The sequence below is a fragment of the Artemia franciscana genome, chromosome 4 (genome assembly GCF_032884065.1).
Source record: "Artemia franciscana chromosome 4, ASM3288406v1, whole genome shotgun sequence".
Lineage (NCBI taxonomy): Eukaryota > Metazoa > Arthropoda > Branchiopoda > Anostraca > Artemiidae > Artemia > Artemia franciscana.
In genome coordinates, this window is record NC_088866.1 from 49,126,524 (window position 1) to 49,145,319 (window position 18,796).

The 18,796-nt window shown below is 36.2% G+C and overlaps 1 protein-coding gene across 7 annotated transcripts in view; it reads left to right on the forward strand.

The window, feature by feature from the left end:
• LOC136026532 (rap guanine nucleotide exchange factor 4-like) overlaps window positions 1–18,796 on the forward strand; it is a 788,659-nt gene that overhangs the window by 616,586 nt on the left and 153,277 nt on the right. For 4 of the 7 annotated variants that reach the window (XM_065703200.1, XM_065703203.1, XM_065703202.1 and 1 more), the window contains one exon: window positions 1,745–1,820. The exons of the other annotated variants lie outside the window; for them this stretch is intronic. In XM_065703200.1, coding sequence (XP_065559272.1) covers window positions 1,745–1,820 — 76 coding nt within the window. The remainder of the gene's footprint in view (window positions 1–1,744; window positions 1,821–18,796) is intronic. 7 annotated transcript variants of the gene reach the window in all.

The following is an 18,796-nucleotide window of genomic DNA, read 5'->3' on the forward strand; positions in this document are numbered from 1 at the left end:
TTAATTATTAGAAAAAATATGCAGAAAGAGGCTATATTCTTTGAGAATGTTACTTTTATATCGATTATCTTTGGTATGTACAAATTGTTGCTAAATTGTATGTTTTTTTCACTACTTGGACTGGATTATTCCTGGACTATGTTTGTCTTGTCTTTATTTTGAGTTTTATTTATTTTTCTTCTGAAGTTTTGCTTCTCTTCATGTTTGTGTTTTTAATTTTCGTGTTCTTTTTTCATCCGAGCCAAAGACGTGTTGTCTCGTGGAGGCCAAATATTGGCAATTGCTTCTTCACTCCTGGTTTTTTCACTTGTCTCAGGAACGTTTTTGTAGTCCTCTAAATACATTTCGCCTCTCTTCTCTGTCACGGGACTCAAATCACACAAGATATCTTTTTCACTAAAAAATGTGTTGCTTTTAAACATCTTCCGTATTTGAGGAAGGGGGGTCCCATAAAAAATATTTAAGGGAATGGGAACTTCCTTGGAGGGGGTAAAGAGGGAGACTTTCAATGAATTAGGACGGAGGAGCTCGCGCAGCTATGTTAGCCTTACGCGGCTTGGTGCTACGGTGAGCTGTTAGCAGGAGAAGTAATTCGAAATGCCTATTTTCATACCATACCATAATCCATACCCTAACCATATTCAATGCCATATCTTAATTTCCATTTAAATGAATTTCCATTTAAATTTGGAACTTAATTTCGTTGCCATGACATTCACGATGGTATTAAACACAATACCAAAACACTATGTTAAAAGAAAACTTACATTTTTATGCAGTTCCGAGTACCTTTCAGTATGATTAGTTCATCTCATGTGACATTATTAATGCAAGATTGCTTGTATGAATTAGAACGTTCCCCCTAATAAGCAATCAGAAAGCGGCAGGCGGCTTGGTGCTATGGTGAGTTGTTAGCAGTAGTAATAACACAAGAAATGCATCCGAAATGCCTATTTTCCGTGCCATACCATATTCCATGCAATGCCATATCTTATTTTCCATTTAATTTAGCCTTCATTTAAATTCGGAAGTTAATTTCCATACCATACAATTTTATGTGCATTGGAAACACTCTAGCACCCTAAACAAAGAGGGGGACAAGATTAAGTGATTTTCTAAGTGCCCCTTATCCTTCTGCCTTTTCCGGAATCTTTACAGATGTTACAAAGTGTGCCCACATGCTGTAGGACTCCACATTTCCACATGGTCGATACTCAAATTACAATTTCGGTCTCTAATCCACCCGAAGAAAGATCTTGAATAATAGTAGTCTATGCACTCTTGTCGAATAGTGGCAATTTTTAGTTATTCGGTTCAGAACCTGGCTATGTAGCTATATTTTATTCGTGAGTCAGCTAAGTAGCGTCAATAAAAAATGGTTGATATAGACTGTGGTTATAGTGAATTTCCCGATAATAGATTGAGCCTTACATCTGTTTTGTATGAATGGGATCAGTTATGGTCAACCTGCATAAAAGAATCACAATCTGTGGTAGACCCAGCTTTGACAAAAGATGCGCTTTGTGATGAGCTTTCTAATTCTGTTGTGAATGATATTTACACAAAGATAAGGGAGGAACTTAATGGTAATTTACCCAATTATAGAAAGTCGAGTGAAAGTGGTATTTCTTCGTGTGACAGTAGTGATGTAAAATCAAAGCAGAAAAACTTCGAAATTTGTTTAGGGTATTTTTGTAAAAGCTTCAAACTTTTTGATTTCTCAGTGGATGTTTATTCGTTACAGAGAAACAAAAATGATCTGACTGGTACTGCCAACGGAAACCCTAATGTAGCACACTTCCAGCAACATTCAAAAAGTGGTAAGTCTCATTTTTTATCTAGATACGACCGAGAATTTTACGTAGAGGCATTTGGCCTTTCCTTTTTAAACAAAAATATTAGCTATGAGACTCAAGTTCCTGGCTGAGTGCAGTAAGGGGTTTTCTTTTAGAGCTGAGGAACTAATAAAAAGGTTTGAAGTGACCCATTAAATAGTGAAAATAAATACATAGGTAATTGGGTACTTATGTATTATACCGCCAACACTCAAGAAGTGAAGTTATGCTAATCCTAACGAAAAATACCAAAACATGATGAAAATTCAATATTTTAGAAACAAATTTGGCTATATATTTTCACTTTAGGGTGTGGGGGTAACATAACCCCCCACCCTTCCCCACCGCTAATGTTTAAACATATATTCCGAATTATATAATTCCAATGTATTCTGTTACCCGCCAATTGTTTTCCACCGAGCTTAAGCTAATTGTTTCTTAATATATACAGATGAAACCGGTTTGTTCTCGAATTTTACACAGTGTGAACTGGAATGTTGGCGGTATAATAGGGTACATTAGTACGGACATTAGAGAGATCATACTTTAATGGTTGACCACTTCAAATGAAGCATGTTAAATAAATAAAATACCACAGTTAGATTACTTGTTATCTCACTTTCAAAATAGTAGTCAATAACCCGACAATACACCCCACTCACCTTCCTTATGGACACAATATATAAACCCCGATTATATATTTGTTTTTTTGTTCTTTCCATTGATCTATCTGTTGTAAACCGGTTGCGCTGTATAGACCCGAGGCAAAGCTGTTCCCAGGGTTGGTGATGCCTAAGCGGAAAATAACTACAATACCGCCTCCCAACTTAAATATGAGCAAAAAACGTAAAATCAAAGTGAAAAATTTGATCAAAATGGGTAACCCTCGCCCGCAGCCCTCCCAGCTGTGGTACCCAGGGCACCTGATCCGGTTTCAGTCCCTCCCCTTCAAATGGCTCTGACTTGAGATGTACACTTTAGCGTTAGCTTACTATATTAAATATTGGGTAAAAATACTATTGAATATAAGCTAAAAATAAATAATAGGCCTATTAGAAGGAAAAATAATGACTTACAGGCTCCAACTAGCAATTACCATCCAAAAAACAAGGCTAGAGTGAAGTGCCATGCGTAATAATTAATACCAATATATTTCCAACTTGACCAAGACCATACGAACAAACTGCTTGATTTGAATGAGTAACCTATGAATCAGTGCTTTACAAAACTTCACGAAAAAATATTTGAATTAGCACAATTATACTCAAAAGGGTATATCGGGGAAATACTACTACTACTAACAACTCACTACAGCAACAAACCGTGTGAGGCCAACACAGCTACGCATACCCCTTTTGCATCCCAATGTATTCAAGGCCTCCCTTTTTATACCTTCCTAAGAAGCTTTGGTTTCTCCTAGACCCTATCTTACTGCATCTTCCCACCAAATTGGGGCGTTGAGGAGGAAAAGCCCCTTTTCCGCAGCCCTTTTTTTCGACCTAGATGGTTCGACCTAGATGGTTTCGACCTAGATGGTTTCGATTTTTGTTTCGACCTAGATGGTTGGCTGATAAAGACGATCTTTGGCAATCTGTTACGCTGAATCTGTTGAACTTGTGCTAGCCATCTCAAGCTTTCTCTCATTATAGCCGTAGAAAGCGGAATTAAACCACATTTTTTGCATAGCTTTCTGTTTGAGATACGGTCAGTCATCTGGGTACCCAAAATAATATGTAGGCAATTTCTCTGAAAAATATTTAGCAAATCCTATTCCGTCTTTCGGAGCGCCTATACTTTTGAAAAATGCTTGACCATATTCATCACTGATGCTTCCAGTATTCTAACCCTAGCGTAGACTTATCTTCCTATTCTTCCAAACTTTTTTCAACCGCGAAAAAATTCCCTGGGCCTTGTCTTAGAGGTTAAGGGAGCGATAGAGGCTTAGAAACGGTTTCTTAACGCAAGGAACATAGAAAAAGAAAGAAAATACAATCTTGTTGAACAAATTTTGTTGTTTAGGCTCAGTAAGAACTGTTCCCTTATTAGAGGCAAATGGATTAAGGATCCTTGATGCTCTTCTTTTGGGAGTACCTGATCCATCTTCTTCTATCATAGGCAACGCAATAGTTCTGCCTGAGTTAAGAACGTATTATTTATTTTTTGTTCATACAGGCACTTCGTATCAAAGGAGCTGTCATAGAAAGTTCAAACAGAGCTCATTCGATTTGAAATTGAAAGGGCTAGTGCGCTTTTTAATAGTCGAAAGTAATTCGAGGGATCTACCCCCCCCCCCTCCCGAGCCCACTATTTTCCCCAAATACATCCAATCAAAATTTTGAGATAGTCATTTTGTTAAACGTAGTTGAAAGGTCCGGAAATTATGCCTTTGAGGATGACACTCCCCTCCCCACAGTCCTCAAGGGCAGAGGCTGTCATTTATGCCCTGGGGGCATATAGGGCTTTTATAGAAGTGCTGTTTTAGAAACTTCAAAAACTGCTCATTTGATTGTAAATAAAGGGGACTAGTGTCCTTATTAGTAGTTGAAGGTGATCAGAGGACGAATTCCCCCCTGCGCCCATCATTTCCCCAAATACTTCCGATCAAAATTTTGATATTTTCTGATCAACATTGTTTAACGTAGTTGAAAGGTCTGGAAACTATGTCTTTGAGGATGGCATCCCCCCACAGCCCTCCGAACAAGGGTTTTAAGTTATGCCCTTGGGGAATATAATGTTTCTATAGAAAGTGTTGTTGTAGAAACTTCAAAAAGGACTCATTCGGTTGGAGACTTTTCGATAGTGGCTTTTTCAAAAGTTGAAAGTGATTTTCAGAGCAACTAATCCCCCTCCCGCGCCCACGGTCTCCCCAAACACTTCCAATCACAATTTTGAAATGGCCATTTTGTTCAACGTATTTCAAAGGTCTGGAAATCATTTCTTTGAGGATAACATATACTCCCAGCCCTCAGGGCAAAGGTTATAAGTTAAAACCCTGGGGGTATATAAGGTTTTTATAAAAGGCGTGGTCATGTAAACCTCGGGGGGAGTCTCATTGGATTGGTAATCAGAAGTTATATTGCTCTTTTTAAGAGTCAAAGTTTTATGGAAGGAATGGTTGTATAAACTTCAAAGGAGGCACATTTGGTAAAAACTTGGAATTTCTAGAATTTCTAACAGTCAAAAGTGATGGACGGGAGCTAGCCCTTCCGACAACCCCTCTTCACCAAACGAAGCTGATTAAAATCGTGTGGAAGCGATTTTGCTCAAAATCGCCCAAAGAAGTAAAACAATGCCTTTAGGGTTGACGCAACCCCCAGTGCCCTGGGGATTGGGTTGTAAGTCATGCCCTGGAGGCAAAAAAGGTTTTTTTTTTTTAGAAGGTGTTGTTGTAGTATATGTGCCTTTTTAAGTTTTTAGTGTCCCTTTTAAGAGCCAAAGTGATTTGAGAGCCCCCCCCTCCATGCTCATCATTTCCCTTAACACCTCCAAGGAAAATTTTGGAGATAACAATTTTGTTCATCGTAGTTGAAGGTTTCAAAAATTGTGTGTGTGAATAGGACAACCCCCCCCCCTACATCTCTCAGGGAAAGGGTTATAAATTATACCCTGGGGACATATAAGGCTCTTATAGAAAGGGTGGTAACATATGCTTTCAACAGGACTCATTGGATTGGTAATCAGAAAATTCTTAAAGAAAAGCCAGAAAGATTCAAACTATTATTTTATTTTTCCCTGAAAAAGACTATGTCAATATTAAACGAAAAGATATTAATAAAAAAAAGTTTCCACAAAACAAGTTTTTCAAAAAGAAGTAAAGAATTCCATTAAAGCAAAAATTAAAAAGAAAAATCATACAACTACTGCAGCTCAGCATCAATAAATAAATGAAACCCAAAAATTCTTTAAATGTTTTCACTTTTATAGCTTTAATAAATCATAAAGTAATTAAGATTTTAAGGAATAAATATCAACGTATATATTAAACTGACAATGCGCATTTATTTGAATTTTTTCATTAAAGTGCAAATTATATTCTGGTTTTTAAAAAGCATAGGGGGTTTTGAACCCTACTCATGTAAATTTCTGGTCGGTTTAAGTTTGACTTGGTTATTTATTGTAATTTTTGTTCGTTTTGGGTTTCATTTATTTATTGATGCTGATTTGTGGTTGTAAGCTTGATAGATTGTTTGATTCTCCTTTTGTTCATTTTTGGTTTAATGGAGTTCTTTTCCTCTTTTTGAAAAACTAATTTTGTGGACAAAGCTTTTTTAATTAATCCTGTCAGTACCCCTCTGGTACGATCAATCAGTTCGATTTACAAGTTTGACAAGTTTGTTAAGATACAACATCAGATATTTTTGTTCCATTAATTGCTGCTTTTGATAAAAACGGTGACATTGATTTTTGCTAATTAAACTAGTCACCGGTCTATCTTCTAAGGGAATAATACTTCTGAGATTGGGATCTACTTTCCAAATAAGGGTCTAGGGAAGGGTTTCCAAGTTTCTAAGCACCTTAAATTGTCTAATTTTCCCTGTAATATCTTGTTTCTGAATTTTAGATTGTTCTTATGAATCCCTTCCCCTACCTGGTAAACGAAATCCATGTGTGCTGTACGTAAATTATGAGACCAAGTAGCTAATCTTGAGATACTTTTTAACACCAAAAGAACGTAAACAATATCTAAACATTTTCAGGCACCCACTAACTTATTCTGTGGAGGGGTGCTTGATATTTTGTGGTGGGAAGGGGGTATTAGTTAATCATAAAAATAAACTGAGAGTATAAACACAGGGGGGGGGGTTGCGGAAGTTACATTTATTGGGAAGGTTGTTGCGGTCCCAATGGGTCTCTGCTGTGTATGGGCCCATTTAAGTAAATGTTTTCTTAATAGCATGGTGTTACAAATAACATCGTATCGCCTTCATGACCAAAAGAATTGTCAAAAAATTGAAAATTTGACAAAAATTAGTTGACAAAAAAATTGTAACTTTGCCCATAGCCCGAGTTCATGTATAGCAATCGACTTTAGCCTACTTTTTAGCGGATTTTAGGCTATAATTTTAGCCTATTTCAAGGGACAAACTGTGGGTTTCTGATCTTTAATTATAAGAAGTGAAAATAATTAATAATCCTAACTTGTTTAAAATGTTAAAAATGAATGAAAGGGAAAACTAGTTATTAATCCATCATCGATAATCGGTTTCTTTTTAAAGTGGTTTGTTTAGCACCACAATTCATCAAGGTTGTTAACCACGAGGAGCTGCACACTTAAAAAACGTTTTCACCAGATGGTGGCTGGTATGCGTGTGTAACTTTGATGCACATCATGTAAAGTATGTAATGCCTGGTATGATGGGGTTTCATGTGGTGCAATGGTACAGTTGTCAAGCGTGGCAGAGCTAATGGCACTCCAAGATTTACACCAGGTGGCAAAGAATGGGCAACTCCTCCGTTAATTATTGACATATTTTTTGTTCTTTGAATAATCTGATTTGGGCAAAGGTCTAATATTGCAACTTTTAAAATTATAACAAGAGTAATGGTTATGCTATAGCATATCATTATTCATGTTTTAATCTTGTTATGAAAAATTCTTTAGTGTTTGTCAACAAGAGTTAGCTAATTTTCACTGCATCCACGGACAGTTACACACCCAGGAGATTTTTCTGGGGACTATAATAAAAAAAAAATTCGGGGTAGGGGTGAGGTCTAATATAAGAAATAAATTTATTTGATAACTTGATCAAGACGCGCCAATACACTCAAGTAAATTTTAGACTGGGGTGAGAGGTGAGGCCCCAAGATACCCTTACCCCTTGGTACGTCCTTGTCTACAGTCGATTAATTATTAGACGTTAATTATTGGCTTGGGGGCATATCCAGAACCACTAGCGATCAATCACATTAAGATACATCATTATTACTGCTGTTCCTTATTTTTTTTTTAAGAAAAAAAGTTTTCAAAAGTTTTATCTGTAATTACTTGTCTCATGCCAATTCATGAAAATGATGAGAGACAACGCCATATTATCTTAATTTGTTAACAATCCATATTAACTTACTAATTATTCCTTCACCTTCAATGTCAGACTTTATATTTTTTTTATTGTTTTGTTCTTTTTGTTGTTATTGTTTTGTTGCAGTATTGTTTTGTTGCACACTTTTATTGTTATTATTGCTGTTATTTCTTTTGTTAGGTTGTTATTGTTGTTATTGCTACTCCTTCAAAAGTTTTGTCAATAAATATTTATTGAAAATGATGAGAGACAATGTCAGAGCATCTTAATTTATTAATTAGTCTTTTTTAATTCATTGATTATTCATTCACCTTCACTATTTGGAATTGTAGAAAATTATTTCTAGGTTGAAAATGAAAGGGTTTTCGTTCTCTTTGTAAGAAGGAAATTTACAACGAATATTAATTAGACTTTTGTGTTCTAATTTAACCTGAACTTCAAATTAGCGGAAAATGACGGTGTGACGGTCTAGACGGTGTAAAGGAGGCTATTACCTAGCTTTAAGTCTTTGGCGGTTGTCAGAATATCAATCAATCGATCAGTCAGTTTATTCAATCAAACCAATAAATTTTCAACAAAACACCTCAACTTGGACTTCCGTAAGGCTCTATGAGCAGGAAAATAACAGGAGAGGAGCCAAAAGGAAGCAAATACATTAAAAAAAAAAAAAAACATTTTCAACATAATAAAAAAACAAACACAAGAGACTCAAACTTTAAGAGACTCTTAAGAGACCCCCCTCCCCAAACAAAAAAGGAGAAAAGAAAAAAAAAGAAGAATAAAATCCCCTTAAAAAACACCCAAAACCAAAAAAGACAGAGGAGTCTCCCATGCATTAAATAAATTTCCAATTACATACTTGAAACCAAGCCACGAGAAAGGCTAATCCATACCACACCACGGGAAACCAAGCTCTAGCATCCTTTGAAAAATGAATTCTAATTATAAAAAATAATTCATAACGAAAATCTCATTTCTGAATAGATTATAAATAATTTAACTAGCATTTAGCTACTTCTGCATTTTTTTTGTTTAAAAAACTGTGCATGATCATTAAAGGTAAGTAAAGAGCGATATCTATCGGTGATAAGCAAAAACATAAAGCACAAACATTTAAAAACATATACGTGCTGAAACAATCTTATTTTTATTATTAATTCAAAATATGCAAAATTATGGTTATATCGGGGCCATGGCAGGCTGCTTGGAATTTATTTCCCACCTCCCTACTATATAAAATAACGCAGGAATACAGATGTTCTTATTATTTAATTAAAGAAAGTGAAAAAACCCTTGCTGCAAGGACCCTCTCAATTCCCAAGTCAAAATGCTGGGTAGAGCCCTTGCCAGTATCTTGGTATAGGTTTTTTACTCAATTTTTCATGCCTCTCTAGTAGCATCCGTCATATTAAGAACACTTCCTCGATATGCTCCTTTTGTTGTTGTTATTGTAAAAAAAAAATCGCGCTCCTGGTGGGCTCCTGGAACGGCACACTTTTTTTGTTGTTGCTGTTGTTATTGTTACTATTGCTTCTCCTTCAAAAGCTTGGTCATTATTATTTGTCTCATGTCAATTCGTGAAAATGATAAAAAACAATGACCAGAGTATCTTAATTTATTAATTAGTCCCATTAGTTTGTTTTTTATTCCTTCTCACCTCCAATTGTTTTTTTTTTGTTTCTTTTTTTTTAGAAAGCTCCTTGAACTGCACACTTTTGTTGCTATTGTTGATGTTATGTTATTATCTTTCTTATTGCTACTCCTTCAAAAAAAAATAGTCATCAATTATTTGTCTAACATTCATGAAAAATATGATAATGCCAGTGTATTAGTCAACATTAATCTATTAATTATTTGTTTACGTTCAATTTTAAGAGTTTATTGTTTTTGAGTGTTTAGTTTTTACTGATTGTTATTTTGTTGAGCATTTACTTGTTTTTACGAAAGCTCCCAAAGCTGCACACTTTTGTTTTTGCTGTTATTAAATAAAAAAAAAGTTTTTTTTAGCTCAAAGTAAGGAGCGTCATTAACACTTAAAACGAACGAAAATTACTCCATATATGAAAGGGGCTGTTACCTCTTCAACGCCTCGTTCTTTACGCTAAAGTTCGACTCTTTCTTTCAGCTCTATTTTTTAAAACAGTAAAAAACTTTAGCGTAAAGAGCGGGGCGTTGAGGAGGTAACAGCCCCTTTCATATACGGAATAATTTCTGTTCGTTTTAAGTTTTAATGTCGCTCCTTACTTTGAGTTAAAAAAAATATTTTTTTTTATTTAAATTCTGAATGTTTTTGAATTAATGCATGTTTTGACTTTGGCTCTCTGCACATGAATAATTGAAAGGAAATTTGCAGATTAATTTATTTTTTTGGCTAAATGGCTTTCTCTTAGTGTTGATCGGACGATTTTCAGAAAAAAGAGCGGGGGAGTATGCCTAGTTACCCTCCAAATTTTTTGTTACTTAAAAAGGCAACTAGAGCTTTTAATTTTACGAACGTTTTATTAGCAAAAATACACGTAACTTACAAACTAACTTACGTAACGATCTTCTAAATTCGTATGTTTTTGTTACTTATATGAGGGGGTTCGCCCTTTCGTCAATACCTCGCTCTTTTCACTGAAGCTTAAATTTTGTCCCAATTCGTTAAGAATGACCCCTGAATCACAAAGGCTGTAGAATAAAAAGTTGAAATCAATAAAATTACTTTAACGTAAAGAGTAAAGTAGTAGGAGGAGGTGAACCCCATCATGGGCGTAATAATTTCTGTTCGTTTCAGATTTTAATGCTGCTCCTTACTTTCAGTTGAAGAAACTTTTTCATATTTATTTTTTCATTGTTCTTCAAAAAAATGCTATAAAAACCTGCGCCCCCTTCATGGAAATTCTCTTCCCCGATGACAAATTTCTCAATGGAAAGTTCCCCCCGTATAACCCCTCCCCTCAACCCATCCCTCCAACCAAAAAAATCCCCCTGAAAGCGTCTGTACACTTCCCAATAACCATTACTATGTGTAGACACTGGTCAAAGTTAGTAACTTGCAGCCCCTCTCGCGGGGACTGGGGGGAGTAAGTCGTCCCCAAAGACAAAGCTATTAAGTTTTTCGACTATGCTGAATCAAATGGCTATCTCAAAATTTTGATCCGTTGACTTTGGTAAAATTATTAGCGTGGGAGGGGGCCTAGGTGCCCTCCAATTTTTTTAGTCACTTAAAAAGGGCACTAGAACTTTTCATTTCCGTTAGAATGAGCCCTCTTGCAACATTCTAGGACAACTGGGTCGATACGATCACCCCTGGGAAAAAGAAAAAAAACCAAAAAAACAAATAAACACGCATCCGTGATCTGCCTTCTGGCAAAAAATACAAAATTCCACATTTTTGTAGATAGGAGCTTGAAACTTCTACAGTAGGGTTCTCTGATACGCTGAATCTGATGGTATGATTTGTATGATTGTATGATGGTATGATCGTTAAGATTCTATGACTTTTAAGGGGTATTTCCCCCTATTTTCTAAAATAAGGCAAATGGGTAAGTCTAAACTTAATGAAACTTATATACTTAAAATCAGCATAAAAATGCCATTCTTTTGATGTAACTATTGCTATAAAAATTCCGTTTTTTAGAGTTTCGGTTACTATTGAGCCGGGTCGGTATTTAGCACAGTTCGTTACCACTAACTGTTTGATTGTTGCTATTGATGTTATTAAATTGTTATGCCTGTTATTCCTTTCCAATCAAAAGTTTCCTAGCAATTATTTATCTTATGCCAATTCATGAAAAGGGTAAAATACAATGCCGGAGTTTCTCATCAATTAATTAATTTTTAATTAAGGAGTTTCTCATCAATTAATTAGTCCTCATCAACTTAAAAATTATTCCTTCTCCTTCAATCTGTAAAAGAGTTTTACGAAATTTGTGCTAGATTGAAAATGAAAGGGTTTTAGTACTGCTAGTACTACTAATAACTCACTGCAGCACCAAGCCGCCTGATGCCAACACAGCTAGGCACGCTCCTCCTCCAACCTAATCTATTTAAAGTCTCCCTCTTTACACCCTGCCAGGAAGTTCCCATTTCCTTTAAATCTTTATTTATGACATCCTCCCAACCCAGACAAGGACGACCTGCTTTCCGTGTAGCCCCAGACGGTTGACCAAAAAGGACAGTCTTCGGTAATCTGTCATCCTTCATTCGTAGAACGTGGCCTAGCCATCTCAACCCTTCTTTCATTATAGCCCTAGAAAGCGGGATTGAACCACATTTTTCGTACAACCTACTGTTTAAAATACGGTCAGTCAGCCGGGTACCCAGAACAATCCGTAGGCAATTTCTCTGGAAAAAATCTAGTAAATTTTCATCTGCTTTTCGGAGTGCCCATGCTTCAGAGCCATAATTGACCACTGTCATCACTGTAGCTTCCAATATCCTAATCTTGGTTTGCAGACTTATCTTTCCATTCTTTCAAACTTTTTTTAACTGTGAAAAAAGACCCTGAGCCTTAGCTATTCTACTTTTAACATCTTCACTGGTCCCATCATCTTCACTAATAATACTACCAATGTAACTGAAGCTCCCAACCTGATCATTGTTTTCGTTACCTAATGTCACCTGTTCATCTTCACTTATTCCTAGCCTTAGTGACTTAGTCTTCTTAAAATTGATTTTCAAGCCTATTTTAGCACCCTGAACTCGCAAAACCTCTAAAAATTAATTAATTTTGCTCACACTTTCATCTGATATGCTTAAATCGTCAGCATAATCTAAGTTCAGGAGCATTCTTCCTCCCCATTTGATTCCATGGTCTCCAATTGCCTTTCCTGTGCTCCTTAAGACGAAGTCCATCAAAATGATCAATATAAAGGGGGATAGAACACAACCCTGCTTAACTCCTGACAATACAAAACCACTTGCTAACCTCATTTCCTACCTTAACCGCAGCAGTATTATTTTCGTACATAGTACAAATCACTTTAATGTATTTTTCTGGTATTCCATATAACGATAAGACCTTTGTTAACGCTCTTCTATCAACAGAATCGAATGCTTGCTCATAATCGATAAAACTGAGGACCAAAGCTGTTTGACAACAAAGGGACTTCTCAATTATTAACTTAAGAGTGAAAACTTGGTCGACACATCATCTACCTTTTCTAAAACCGCATTGTTCTTCCCTTAAAACTTTGTCTACAGCATCTCTTAGTCTAACAAGTATCATATTACTCAGTAATTTGCTACCTACAGAGACCAGACTAATGCCTCGATAATTACGACACTCACTCTTGTCACCTTTCGTATACAGTGTTTGTATACACTGTATGTATCTTTACCATTAAGGTTTTCCTAAAATCATTGGGTACTTCCCCTTTTTCAAAAATCATGTTCATTATCTTCAGTAGCTTATTCCTAACCTCAGAACCACTATATTTAATAAACTCATTAATCATACTATCAGCACCTGGGGCCTTATCTTTTTAATCCTTTTAGTACTGTCGCTAATTCTTCTTCATTAAACAAATCTTCCTTTACATCCAAGATATCACAAACTTTTTCATTTTCATCTATATATTTTCCTGCAACTGTATCTCGGTTTAGCACATTCTCAAAATGTTCCACCCATCTTTCTTTAACTTTTTCCTTATCACTAATTGGCCCCATTTCTATCTTTAACTGGGACTAGTCCGGATTGGCTACTCCATTTCAATTTATTAACATGCCAGTAAAATATTTTGCTATTATGCCGTCTAGCCGCATCTTCTAGATCCTCAGCAATTTTATCCGTGGCTTCCACTTCACATCGAATGAACTACATGACCTTCAAAGTAGTAGTACTGATATTACTAGTAATAGTACTGAATAGCGGTAGCACTACTAGCAGCAGTAGTATTAACCTATCGCCTTTTGGCCAGTAGAAAATCTCTCTCCTCAAGTCCTGGAAGTTTCAACTTAATACAATTGGCCATTATTATGACATTGCTGATATGTCCTTTTGATAATCAGTATCTTCACACACTTCTTGAAAGTTTCATCACAATGCGCTTCACCTAACAAGTAGTTGTAATAGAACTAGCAGTAGTAATAGTTGTAAATATTGCAGTAACAGTAGTATTAGCAGTAGTGTGCACATATTGCCTTTTGTGGAAATGAACTTGTTCCCAAGTTCCAACTTTATACCCAAATCAATTCTTGAAATACGCTATTTTGACAGTGTATATGCACATAGCTTCTTTTGATCTAGTTAAAATTCCCCCTCAATATTGTAAATTGATTACTGTGATAGTAGTAGTGTGGGTTGTTGTAGTAGTATCGGTAGCATGCAAATATTGCCTTTTTGATCCCTGATAATTTCTTCAATTTTTCAGATTATATACTCAGTTACTCCTGTGTTACACCCTTTTGACAATCGACATACACATAACGTGTTTTGATTAAGTTCAAGAATCAGCTCAAAATTCTCTGAAAGACTCACGTGAAAGTCTTCCTTCTTCTTAAAAAGTAAAGTTCAAATATGCATACCTTTCTCAGTAACATATACTATGCGTAAACAATGAACGAATTACCTAACTTACGGCCCTTTTCCTTAGGACTATAAAAGGGGGGATGAAATCCCCAAAGATATAAATACCGAACCTTTACACAATGCTGAAAAAAAGTCCGATCGGATATGTTTTGGGAAATGATAGGCTTGGGGGGGGGCTGATCGCCCTCCATTCACTTTTGTCTCTTAAAGAGGACACTAAAACTTCCGACTTCCAATCAAATGAGCTCGATCCAATCAAAAGTTTATACGACCACCCGTTCCATAAAAACTTTAAACAGCCCAGGGCATATCTTACAACCCTTGACTATGGGCTCTTGGGGATTTTGTCCGCCCTAAAGATATTATTTTATTGTTTGGACTATTGGTAACAAAATGGCTATCTCGCAATTTCAATTGAATATGTTTTGGGAAAAGAAAATGTCAGAAGGGGGGAGGCTAGTTGATCTCTACCCTGTTTGACTCTTAAAAGGAAAGTAGAAGTAATCTTTTTTAATAAAATGAGCCTGGGGGGAAATAGACCTGGGGGGGGGGTGACTACCCTGATTAATTTGACTCTTAAAACGGGGCACTGGAACATCTGGTATCCAATCCAAGGAGTTTCCTCTGGAGTTTATACGACCTCCTTTTCCATTAAAAATCTTACATGCCCTAGAGGCATAACTTATAACCCTTGTACTGAGGGCTATGAAGTGTTGTCATCCTCCTCAAAGACATAATTTCCAGACTTTTAACTACACTGAATAAAATAGTTATTTCAAAATTTAGATTAGATGTTTTTGGGGGTGGGGGGAGGCTTGTTGCCCTCCAGTGACATTTGACTATTAAAATGAGCACTAGCTCTTCCAATTTTCCAATCGAACGGGCCTATTTTGAATTTTTAAGACAAAAAATGGTCATATCAAAATTTCTATCTGATGTATTTCGGAAAAATACAAGGTGTGTGGGGGGAGGGGGGCGGGGTATCCACCCTTTGATCACTTTGAATATAAAAAAGGGCACTATAAATTCTGATTACCAATCGAATGAGCCCCCTCTTAAACTTATACGACTCTCCTTTCTATTGAAACCAACTTTATATGTTTCAAGGGCATAGTTTACAGCCCTTGCCCTGAGCGCTGTGGGGGAGGAGGGGATTTCAGCCTCAAGGACTTAATTTCCGAACCTTGAAACTATGCTGAGCAAAATGGTTATCTTGAAGTTTTGGTTCTATACCTTTTGGGTAATGGTTGGTGCAGGAGGAAGGTTAGTTGCCCTCCAATCACTTTCAACTATTAATAAGGGCAGTAGAAATTTCAATTTCCAAACGAATGAACTCTTATCGAAGTTTCTACGACAGCTCCTTCGATACGAAGTGCCCTGGTCTAAAACAAACAAACCAAAAAAATAAATAAATAGTATATTGTTCCCACATCGCTCTCTACTTAGGCAGCGGCGTTGTGCTGCCTGTGATCCTATTTGAACTGCTTTGAGTTGCGAGACTTTCTAAATGACAAAAGGAGAGTACCGTTTTTGGCTTGATTTCAACAATAATTTCGGATATAAAATTGGGACCCTCGGGCCAAAAATATATATGCTCCTCCATTATCCCTACATTTATGCCGGATTAGTTATGCCGGTTTGTTTCATTGTGTGAAACATCTAACTGCTAAAAATAGGAATAAATAGGGAAAAAGAGCCGAAATTCAAAGATAATCAAACAGTTCGTGGTAACGAACTGTAGTAAGGAGCGACCCGGCTCAATAGTAACCAAAACTCTAAAAAATGGAATTTTGATACCAATACCTGCATCAAAAGAATCGCATTTTAATGCTGATTTTAAATATATAAGTTTCATCAAGTTTAGTCTTACCCATCAAAAGTTACGAGCCTGAGAAAATTTGCGTTATTTTAGAAAATAGGGGGAAATGCCCCCTAGAAGTCATAGAATCTTAACGAAAATCACACCATCAGATTCAGTGTATCAGAGAACCCTACTGTAGAAGTTTCAAGCTCCTATCTACAAAAATGTGGAATTTTGTATTTTTTGCCAGAAGGCAGATCACGGATGCGTGTTTATTTGTTTTTTTGTTTTTTTTTTCTTTTTCCCAGGGGTGATCGTATCGACCCAGTTGTCCTAGAATGTTGCAAGAGGGCTCATTCTAACGGAAATGAAAAGTTCTAGTGCCCTTTTTAAGTGACCAAAAAAATTGGAGGGAACCTAGGCCCCCTCCCACGCTAATTATTTTACCAAAGTCAACGGATCAAAATTCTGAGATAGCCATTTTATTCAGCGTCCCCATGGGAGGGGCAAAAAGTTACAAACTTTGACCAATGCTTACATATAGTAATGGTTATTGGGAAGTGTACAGGCGTTTTCAGGAGGATTTTTTTGGTTGGGGGAGGGGTTGAGAAGAGGGGGATATGCTGGGGGAACTTTCCATCGATAATTTGTCATGGGGGATGAAAATCTCCATGAAGGGAGCGCAGGATTTACTAGCATTATTTAAAAACACAATGAAAAAATAAATATGAAAAAGTACTTTCAGCTGGAAGTAAGGAACAGCATTAAAACTTAAAACAAACAGAAATTATTACCCATTTGAGGGGCTCACCTCCTCCTAATACCTCGCTCTTTACGTTAAAGTATTTTTAGTAATTTCAACTATTTATTCTACGGCTTTTGTGATTCTGGGGTCATTCTTAATGAATTGGGACAAAATTTAAGCTTTAGTGTAAAGAGCGAGGATCTGACAAGGGGGCGAACCCCCTCATATATGTAATAAAAATATGAGAATACAAAAGTTCTTTACGTAAGCTAATTTATAAGTTACGTAAATCTCTTACTAATAAAAATATTCGTAAAAAATTAAAAGTTCTAGTTGCCTTTTTAATTAACCAAAAAATCGGAGGGCAACTAGGCTTCCTCCCCCGCTCTTTTTTTCTCAAAATCATTCGATCAAAATTATGAGAAAGCCATTTAGCCAAAAAAAAAAAAAAATGCAAATTTCGTTTTAATTATTCCTCTGCGGAGAGCCAAAATCAAAACATGCATTGATTCAAAAACGTTCAGAAATTAAATAAAAAAAAAACAAGTTTTTTTAACTGAAAGTAAGGAGCGACATTAAAACTTAAAACGAACAGAAATTACTTCGTATATGAAAGAGGCTGCTTCCTCATCAACGCCCCGCTCTTTACGCTAAAGTTTTTTACTGTTTTAAAAAGAAGAATTGATAGACAGAGTCAAACTTTAGCGTAAAGAGCGGGGCGTTGATGAGGAAGCAGCCTCTTTCATATACGAAGTAATTTCTGTTCGTTTTAAGTTTTAATGTCGCTCCTTACTTTCAGTTAAAAAAAACTTGTTTTTTTTATTTAATCACAAAAGAACCCACGTTTTGGCTTTTGTTTCACGCTGATCTTTAACGCAAGTGCGACTATTTTTTTTTCATTATTTACGATTATTTATAAGATGTCTTCCTCGATAATTATCATGTCTGTGCCGTATCATCGGTGTCAGTTCACGAAAATTGGGGGGTGGAGGTAAATGCATTTTCCGGCTTCTAAGTAGAGGGGACAAATCTGTTGGTTTTTAGTTTTTTAATGAGAATATAAAAAAACTTTTTGCAATGAAAATACCCCCAAATGGTATTTTCCAAAATCTAAGGAGGAAGGGGCAAAAAAAAATCTAGAGGACACAGGCCCTTGCGTTCTCGTTTCAATTGACTCTACTATCCTGGATTAGTAAGTCTGATATATTTTTTTTTACCTCTATATAACAAAAAGTTGAACTTCTAATATTAGGAATTCTCCTAAATGTAAATCAAACAGTTCGTGGTGACGAACTGTAGTAAGGAGCAACCCGGCTCATTAGTAACCGAAACTCTAAACAATGGAATTTTGATACCAATAGTTACATCAAAAGAATCGAATTTTAATGCTGATTTTAAATATATAAATTTCATCAAGATCAGTTATACCTATCAAAAGTTAAGTGCCTGAGAAAATTTGCCTTATTTTAGAAAATAGGGGGAAACACCCCCCAAAAGTCATACAATCTTAACGAAATTCACACCGTCAGATTGAGCGTATTAGAGAACCTTATTGTAGAAGTTCTTTTTTTGAATGCCTGTTTTTTTTTGTTTTTTTGTTTGTTTTTTTCCCCAGGGGTGATTGTATCGTCTGAGTAGTCCTAGAATGTCGCGAGAGGGCTCATTCTAACGGAAATTAAAAGTTCTAGTGCCATTTTTAAGTGACCAAAAAAATTGGAGGGTACCTAGGCCCCCTCCCACGGTCACTTTTTCCCAAAAGTCAGCGGATCAAAATTCTTAAATAGCCATTTTATTCACCATAGTCGAAAAACCTAATAGCTATGTCTTTAGGGACAACTTACTCCCCCGCAGTCCCCGTGGGAGGGGCTGCAAGTTACAAAC